Raw genomic sequence first — 10,000 nt, forward strand, 5'->3', positions numbered from 1 at the left:
TATAATCAACATACAATCTTACCGAGCCATCCTTTTTCCTAACAGCTACAATTGGAGAAGCCCAGTGGGATTCGCTCTCCTCGATTATCCCTTGTTCCCTTATTTTATTAATTTCCCTTTCTATCTCTCCCTGGAAATGAATGGGTACCTTATAAGGCCTTGACCTGATCGGCTCTGCCAGCCCCTTTCAATGCTAAAGGGAAATTGATCAATCCTCCTGGGTGGCTCATCTCCAATTGCAATTACATCGGAATAATTATCGACATTGTCACTAAATACAGGCTGATATTCTGAGGGACATAATTTTCGCACTTGCATAATCAAATTCTGAGTGCGTTCGTCTGTGCGGGCTGCAGTTGTGGCTCTCAACATCCCATTATAAGCAATTTCACATAACTCTAATTCACACACAGAATCACTTCCTATAACAACTTTTATTTGACAAATTAACTATCGTTATATCAGCTCTGTTCTCTTTAATTTCTGTCAAGCCCTCTAATATTATATGGGCCCAATTGTCATGGAGTTTAACAACTACCTTGGTTCCTTCCGCAAGAGGGCGACACGGGGTCACAGATATGCTCGTAAGTGTCTGGGGGGACAACACTTCTCCTCTCTCAGGTACAGCTGTTACCCTACTTGAATGTCTCTCCGAGCTAACACACGCACTTACTGTCTCATGACTTTCTAATCGGCAAAATGTACCCTCCTGCTTTTACTGTTATTGTATCTTTTTCCCCCAAAAATGAAAATTGATTATTAGATATAAAGTCTATTCCTAGGATAACCTCAATTCCTGGAATTCCCAAGGTGGGCAAGACAAAAAAATCATGTGTTAACTTCACAGACCCTACCTTAAACTGGACGATTGATGTATGGTTTACGTGGTTTATTTCCTCCTGGCGTGGCAAGAACAATGGATGCCACTGGCTGTAGTGGATTTGAGGAGATTATTTTTTCAATCAATGAAACACTGGCTCCCATGTCAATCAGCGCTCGGATGGATTTATCTTGTTTGATAAAATTAATGTATGGAACAATCGTAAAATAAACAATTTTAGGCTTCAAATTACATTTAATTAATAATTAACGAGACATGATTAAGATAGTTAACCATTAATAATAATGACCATTATCTATATATGAAATAGCGAAAAACTGTAGTTATTCCGAAGGAATGGCGTGAAAGGAGTTGAGTCACTGCACTCCTCCGTCTTGAGAAGGAACCCGTCAAAAGTGAGGGATGCAAACTTCCTCCTGCCGATGTCCATTAATTACTAAAGGAAATACAAGGACCTGACAACACAAATAAGTACAATAAAAAATATCGATATAAAGATTATAGGTCAGTAATACCTTATATGCAAAATTTATTTGCATATAATGCAAATTAGAATTTATAAATGGTAGATAAAAATATACAACACTTGTATAAATTACATCGAAGAAAAATAACTATTCGACATCCCTTTCTATTTGATGAATTACGTAAAAACAAATGAAAGAGAAATACAAAAATTTGTTATCGGATAGCACTGAATAATGAAATAGGTTATTAACCTTAATAAAATTTAAGTTAATGTATATTGATGAATTTGATGTTAAATACTCTTTAGGTCCTTTTAATTTATTCAATGAGCGTGATGGGGGATCAAAGTTGATACGGAAAATAACTTTAAACTAATGATCGGACAGTACTTGAACTTGCATTAACTCATTGTACTCACATCTTCACTAGTCCCAATCCGCTGAAGTGAGATTCCAAAGTCCCGTGGTGGAATGGACTATACGTTGCTCAGAAAAAGGTGTTATAAAGCTTGCTGCCATTCTGACGTCCAAGTTCATGAGCCATCCTCGGCCGCTAAGGTTTTAGCTTGCCATATTAATGATAATGAATCAGGATGAAGTAATAGTGTACACCCACCAACTGACTCTCTGACTGCCCTGGTGCACACCGACCAGTCACCTCTCAAACTCCAACCCAAACTGGAAAAAATCAGCAACTACGGGGCAGACTTTACTTCCTTCGTTAACCAACAGACGATGTTCCGAGATCTCAAACGACCGTATGGGGTTGTTGATCGTAAACGAGCATAATGCAAGCACTTTTACTAAGATTATTACTATTTCAGTCGGGTGAGACCCAAGAACATCGTAACATTAAATTTAAAAAATCAATCATACATTGAAAGAAAACAAATATGACAAAATTAAAAAATAGATTAAGTTATTTCTTAATCAAAAAAATGAAAAGGAAATATGATAGGCTTATTTTTCCTTCATCTTGTAGGTCGATCCTAACTACTAACATCCCCAGCCGGCCATTACAAGATATAGGACACGGGCCGGTGACCTCCGCTGCCATGCCGCTGCCCCCTGGTCCTTTCCTTAGGGCTGGGGGGTGAGGTCGGTGGTACCGATGGAGGTCCCAGTGCCTGCTCTGTCACTGCTTCCTCGGCTACTGCTTGTGATGTCATGCGGGGGTCGGGGGGGATCAAACTCCCTCGTCTCCCCCTTCCTCTGTTCCCTTTTCCTCGGTCGTTGGGCGGGGGGAGATGTGCGTGCGCCCGCCTGGGTGTTTTTTGATGGGCACTCTCGAGATAGATGACCGTAGGCCTGACAAGTGTAACAGCGGGGGGATCCTTTGGTGGGGCACTTCATTCGTCGGTGCCCCTCTCCCCCACAGTGCCAACATCTGAAGACTGCTAATCTGCCTACTGCATTCCCCCTTACCACCCTTCGGGGGTCGACTTCCTCTCATGGCTGCCACCTTCTCAGAATCGGCCCCGTTATTCCCAGTCCTTTTTTCTTCTGGCAAACTGTCTAAAATGTTTTGTATCGCACTAACTACGTCTGCAAACAAGCGATTGTCATCGAACAAATAACCACATAAATACGGGTTTACTGATCTGCGAATATGTTTACGGGCAATTGCCTTTTTATCACCTTGAGCTCACTCACTCGGTAACAAAATGTTTGTTAACATGGGGAGGGTCAAAAGGAAAGTAACAAGGAATATGATCTCCTAGAAGATTCGACAGGTAATAGATCACACTTTGAATCCTGGCTCTCCCCCACAAGGGTGTAGACCCAGAGCTCATTATGCTAGCGGTAGTAGCACATCCCTATCATGCAAATAGAACAACTCTTTGGCGCGGGTACTTCAAGTGGGTGTTTGGAAGAGTCAAACGATCTTCACAGCCCACTACCTGCAAGGTGTAGCCCACAGGTATCTAGACACTTTCTCCATTGGTCCTGTGGTGGCTGCACAACATATTGTCTAAACATATCAAGCTCCCTTGTAGGACAAATAGCACTCAGTTGAGTGCAGACATTACCTGGGATTAGTCTGGGATAAATGACCGAGTGACTGGCTTCTTGGTTCTTTCATCTTCCCCTCTCTTGGTGTACAGCACCTTCGATATGCTGCAAGCTGGCCTCCTCTGTCTGCATGTTTTAACCATTTCCCTTGTGTAATCCGATATATGATACAGTAATACCTTGAGATACGAGCTTAATGTGTTCCGGGACCCAAGCTCGTATGTCAATTTGCTCGTATCTTGGATAAATTTTTCCCATATAAAATAACTAAGAAATTTAATAGACCGTAAGTTCCTGTCCAACAAATTAAGATGAGAATCAGCAGCTGAAGACCAGACCAGAGAACAATACTCAAAACAAGGTAAAATGAAAGAATTAAAACACTACTTCAGAATAGATTGATCACCAAAAATCTTGAAAGACTTTCTCAATAAGTCAATTTTTTGTGCAATTGAAGAAGACTGTCTTCTTCAATTGCACAAAAAATATGTTTCTCTAAAGTAAATATGCTGTCGAGAGTCACACTTAAAATTTTAAGTCATACAAAGTTAAAGAAACATTATCAATGCTGAGATCCAGATGTTGAGGAGCGAAGGTCCTTGACCTACTTTCAATCATACTTTGAGTTTTGTTAGAATTCAGCTTCATACCTCATAATTTTCACCAAGCACTAATTTTAGCTAGATCTCTATTAAGGGATTCAGCAACCCCAGATCTACATTCAGGAGATGGAATTGATGCAAAGAGAGTTGCATCATCTGCATATGCAACAAGCTTGTTTTCTAGACCAAACCACATGTCATGTGTATATACAGCAGTATGAAAAGTAATGGGCCAAGAACACTACCTTGAGGCACACCAGATATCACATTCCTATACTCACTATGGTGCCCATCAACAACAACTCTTTGCGATTCTATAGGTAGTAGGCTGGCCAGGGCACCAGCCACCCATTGAGGTACTACCGCTAGAGAGTTATGGGGTCCTTTGACTGGCCAGATAGTACTACATTGGATCCTTCTCTCTGGTTATGGTTCACTTTCCCTTTGCCTACACATACACCGAATAGTCTGGCATATTCTTTACAGATTCTCCTCTGTCCTCATACACCTGACAACATTGAGATTACCAAACAATTCTTCTTCACCAAAGGGGTTAACTACTGCACTGTAATTGTTCAGTGGCTACTTTCCTCTTGGTTAGGGTAGAAGAGACTCTTTAGCTATGGTAAGCAGCTTTTCTAGGAGAAGGACACTCCAAAATCAAGGCATTGTTCTCTAGTCTTGGGTGGTGCCATAGCCTCTGTACCATGGTTTTCCACTATCTTGGGTTCTGAGTTCTCTTGCTTGAGGGTACACTCGAGCACACTATTCTATCTAATTTCTCTTCCTCATGTTTTGTTAAAGTTTTTATAGTTTACATAGAAGATATTTATTTTAATATTCTTGAAATATTTATTTTTTTCTTTTTTCCTTTCCTAACTGGGCTATTTTCCCTGTTGGAGCCCCTGGGCTTATAGCATTCTGCGTTTCCAACTTAGGTTGTTAACTTAGCAGTTAATGATAATAATATTACTTTAAAAATGCAATAATGATGCTAAGAAATGACTCGCCCACTCCAACTGTTTGAGTCTGAAAACAAGGGCTTCATGATTAACACGACCAAAGGCAGCACTAAAATCAAGGTCAATCATACGAACTTACTGCCCACAATCAAGGGATCACTGTGCAGCATTGGAGATTGTGAGAAGGGCATCACATGCTCCAAGGCCTATACGAAAACCAAATTGCAAACTAGGGAACAGAGGATTACCTCAGCAAACCTATTAAGACGTTTTGCCAAAGATGTTCAAAAACTTTAGATAATATGGGAGTTATGGAAATTGGGCGGTAATCAGTTGGACTTGAGCTACCACAAACACTTTTACATAGATGAGTAATATTACCAATTCTCCAACAATTGCTAAAAGCTCCTCTTCTTGCTAACTTGCGCAAAATAACAGAAAATTTTGGAGCTAAGAAATGTGCAGTCTTTATAAAAACCAAAGGAAAAATATCAACTGAAGGGGAGGACAGTAAGGATGGTTTTGAAAAGTAAAAGAATCAGATAAGGAAAAGACAGTCTCTTGATAAACCACCAGGCATCCATGGCCTTTCTATTAAGCCTGCCCAACACATCATTTAAAAAAACAAGAGGAAGAATATATATAAAGTATAAAATAGAACTGTGTGCCCGATTGTACCCTGAAGCAAGAGAACTCTAACCCAAGACACTGGAAGACCATGGTACAGAGGCTGTGGCACTACCCAAGACTAGAGAACAATGGTTTTGATTTGGTGTGTCCTTCTCCTAGAAGAGCTGTTACCATAGCTAAAGAGTCTCTTCTACCCTTACCAAGAAGAAGGTAGCCACTGAAAAATTACAGTACAGTAATTAGCCCCTTGATCGAAGAAGGTTTTGGTAATCTAAGTGTTGTAGGTGTATGAAGAAAGACGAGAATGTGTATGTGTATGCAAAGAAAAAATGAGCCGTAACCAGAGGAGAGAGGGATCCAATGTATTACTGTCTGGGCCAGTTAAAGGATCCAATAACCACTAGAGGTAGTATTTCAACGGGTGGCTGGTGCCCTGGCCACCTACTACCTTTAGTTTATGTGTTTGGCACTTGTCTAAAATTGCTCATTTATATGTGACAAAGATTACTCTAAAGGTAGGGGATTCTGCCTGTGTCACCAGGCAGAATGGATTTCAGACCTTCTACATCTGCTCACAGAGGTTCTGAGGGAGCTCCTCCACGCCACGATCTTCTTAGACAGCCACATATGAAAATTTACAACAAGCCGTAGAATCTCTGACTTCACGTCTGGAGGTTATCCAGTATCTCTTCTCGAAGAGAGGCTGCGAAAAGGATGTTCGATTACCTTTAGGTATCATCAGCCACCGTCTCCCAGGTAAAGTGGGCAGTCTTCATTGGTTGTTGTCATAGAAGGGGTATTGCTCCTCTCGACACCATTATCCCAGTGATAGAGAGGTTCCTCATTTACATCAGGGAGGAAAAACTCCTCGGTTTTAACAGTGAAAGGCTACCATGCAGCCTTGAGCCTTGCCTATAGGCTGAAAGGAGTTAATATTTTGTCTTCATCAGAATTTTCTCTCCTCGTACGGAGTTATGAATGTACATGTCCTCAGTCGGAAGTTAGACCCCCTCCACAGAACGTACTGTAGTTCGTGTACTGTGATCCCGGAAAGGAACACCCTATGAGCTGCTGCGTCAGGCATCAAGATGGTCTTCCTACTCACCCTGGCCTTGGCCAAGAGAGTCGGTGAATTGCACTCGCTTTCCTACGTCTCCTCTCATTCAAGGGGCTTCGTTCTTGAGTTTGTTAAAAATACTCAAAATCTGGCTGTAGCTTATCCTAGATTTGGTCCCTTGCGGATTGAGTCTCTAATGTAACCAATGACTCTGATCAGCTGTCACCATGCCCAGGGAGGACAATGAGTTGTTACCTCAAACAAACTTCAGGAGCTTGTCCCCAAGTGAGCAGAATATTTGTCAGTACGGGGAAGGTTAAGAGGAGAGTCGCAAAGAACATGATCTCGGCATGGATTTGCAAGGTCATAGTTCAAGCCTAGAATTCTGACTCCCCTTCGCAATCACGGAGACCAATAGCTCACGATGCTATTGGCATAAGTAAGTCCCTAATATTTAGGAGGACTACTGTGGCGCAGGTTCTATAAGCGAGCGTGTGGAAGTATTGGACAACCTTCACCACCCATTACCTGCAAGATGTAACCCACAGGAACATAGAGACATACTCCATCGGTCCTGTGGTGGCTGCACAACAAGTGGTTTAAACACCTCAAGCTCCTTGATGGATATGTAGCTGATGGTGGAGGGCAAAGGTTACCAGGGATTAAGTTTGGTATGAATGATAAGAGTGCCTGGCACCTTCTTTCTTTCATCTTCCTCTCTCTTGGGGCACAGCACCTATGGTACGTTGCAAGCTGGCCTCCTCTGTCTGCAGGTAATAACCATTTCCTTTGTGTAACCTGCTATATGCACATATATTTGTTGTGCCCCCATTTCCCTTAGCAAAGTGGGAAGTGGGCAATGTTCATTGGTTTGTTCAAGGAAGCCCTACAACTCTAAGAATTCTTACCTGGAAAAGTTACAGTGCTTAGTCATCATACAATCACAGGGGTTGCTTAGGCCACTAATGCATGTACATGCACAGAAGTGTCAGGGTAATTCCTCTAAAAAGCATGCATAGCTTGGGGGAACACCCTGCATCAAAAATCAGCCAGGTGGTCAGGACTTCTACCCACCCTATGGTGAGTCTTCCCTAATAAAGAGTGAAAGGGTTTGTATTAGTCCTGGAAAAAAATAACATATTAGAAAGTGCTTGTATTTTTCCTAACGATACAAACCTTGAGCTCTTATGCAAATTTGTCCCCCCAGCACCTATCCCCCAAAGTCCTGCCTGCAATCAAAAGTAATGGTAGAACACGTGTGTGTGTGTGTGTGTGTGTGTGACCGGGGTAGGCGATACTACCCCCTACTCCCTTGCTAACTAGCAGTGGGTAATTATACCTCGTTAAAAGTCTTATGACTAGTCGTCCAGCTAGTCTTTCAGCTTTGCCAAAATTATGTTCCCAAGTAGAGCTCAAGATTTGTATTGTTAGGAAAAAACAAAAATTACTTTCAAATTTGTCATATTACTTTCCGATAGTGAATATTTTGCACATCAGCAACTACTCTTTGTAGTCTATTACTTAGAAATTCAATAATGATGCTAATAAAAGACCCATCTACTCCTAACTGTTGAGATTGAAAACAAGGGCCTCATGATTAATACGATCAGATGCAGCATTAAAATTAAGGCCAATCATATGAACATCCTAACCACAATCAAGGGATTTCTATACCGCATTGGAAATTGTAATAAGGGCATCACATGCTCCAATACCTTTTCCAAAGCCTAATTGCAAACTAGGGAACCGGTTATTACCTTTAGCATACCTATTTAGATGTTTTTCCAAAAGATGTTAAAAAATTTAAGATATTTCAGTTATGAGGCTTTGGTAACATCAGCAGGGCTAGAACTACCTCAAACACTTTTATCTAATGAAGTAACATTAACAATTTTCCAACAAGGGAAAAAAGAACTTCTTGCAAAAGATAACAGACAACTTAGGAGCTAAGAAATCAGTGGTCTTGAAAAACAAAAATAAAAACAAAACAAAGGGAAAACAAACAATAACAGAACTTGGGAGCTAAGAAATCAGTGGTCTTTATAAAAAACAAAGGAAAATGTCATCTGGGTGTACACCTCCATAAGCATCAAGGTCCATCAAGAGTGTTTCAATTTTATGGGAGCAAAAATCTAAACTAGTCAGTTTAGCTTCAGGAAAACGGTAATGAGGAATATACAGTTTCTCTTCTTACTGTCTAATACATCAGCCAAAATGGTTGCCTTGTCCTTTTGATAATGAGTGACAGAACTCTCCACTTTAAGTAAAGGAGGAGCTGTTAAGTCTACACCTAAGAGTGCAGATTTAAAGGTAGCCCACCATTTTTGTTCCTAGGTTGTACTTGGTCATGTTGTATTCTTTTTCAGTTGAAGCACAAACTCCCTGATCAGCCCTTAACTGAGTATAGCTATTCCAAGGCAAATCTGATGTTACCCATCCAAAGATAATAGGCCTATCAACTTTGCCTAATTTATTTTGTGCAAAAAGAATAGAATTTGTGAGAAACGTGTAGATACGTTGAAATGGCAAAAGTTAGCATGTGTGAAAAAATTATAAAATATTTTGAGATGAATGGTAGGGCTCTTGAGTTCCTGGAGCCCAGAACATAAAAAGTTGCATGTGTGGTGTGCCTTTTTAATGAGTAGAGGATCATCATTATCATTTGTATTAGTTATGCATAGTTTAAGAGTTATGAACACCACTAATGTGACTTGAACAAAGGGTTTGTCTTAATAAAGTAGGATTTGTTTTGAATAACTATACATTTAATTAATCAATATTGATGTTAATTACTGATTTTAGTTTGTAGGTTCAACTATTATCACAGAACTTATATGACATCCAAATTAATTACAGGCCACAAATTAGTGAATCTGAGCTCCATCCAGAAGAAGGACGTCATGGATGTGTAGATGCTGATTCATGGATCACCTACTTTAGTGAAGTAAGAATTTATTTGTATACATATGTTTGATATATATATATATATATATATATAGATAGATAGATAGATAGATAGATAGATATAGATACACACATATATATATGTATATATATAAATGTATAATATATATAGTATACTGTTTATGTATATATACATATGTACTATATATATATATATATATATTTATATATATATATATATATATATATACAATATATATATTATATATAGATATATATATACATATATATATATATATATATATATACATACATATGTATGTCTATACACATGTATATATGTATGTATATATAAATGTATATATATATATATATGTTTATAAAGATGTATATATAAATGTATATATATATATATTTTTTTTATATAAATGTATATGTATAATATATATATATATATATAGATAGATACAGACATATATATATACATATAGATACATATATATATATATATATATGTATATATG

General features: G+C 39.1%; 1 protein-coding gene across 1 annotated transcript in view; it reads left to right on the top strand.

Annotated features, from left to right (window-relative positions):
• The window catches only part of TBC1D16 (TBC1 domain family member 16), a 496,458-nt gene that overhangs the window by 239,551 nt on the left and 246,907 nt on the right, over positions 1 to 10,000 (top strand). The window contains exon 8 of the mRNA XM_068346153.1: positions 9,429 to 9,516. Within this exon, the coding sequence (XP_068202254.1) occupies positions 9,429 to 9,516 (88 nt within the window). The remainder of the gene's footprint in view (positions 1 to 9,428; positions 9,517 to 10,000) is intronic.

Source organism: Palaemon carinicauda, chromosome 22, assembly GCF_036898095.1.
Source record: "Palaemon carinicauda isolate YSFRI2023 chromosome 22, ASM3689809v2, whole genome shotgun sequence".
In the NCBI taxonomy this organism is placed as follows: Eukaryota; Metazoa; Arthropoda; class Malacostraca; order Decapoda; family Palaemonidae; genus Palaemon; species Palaemon carinicauda.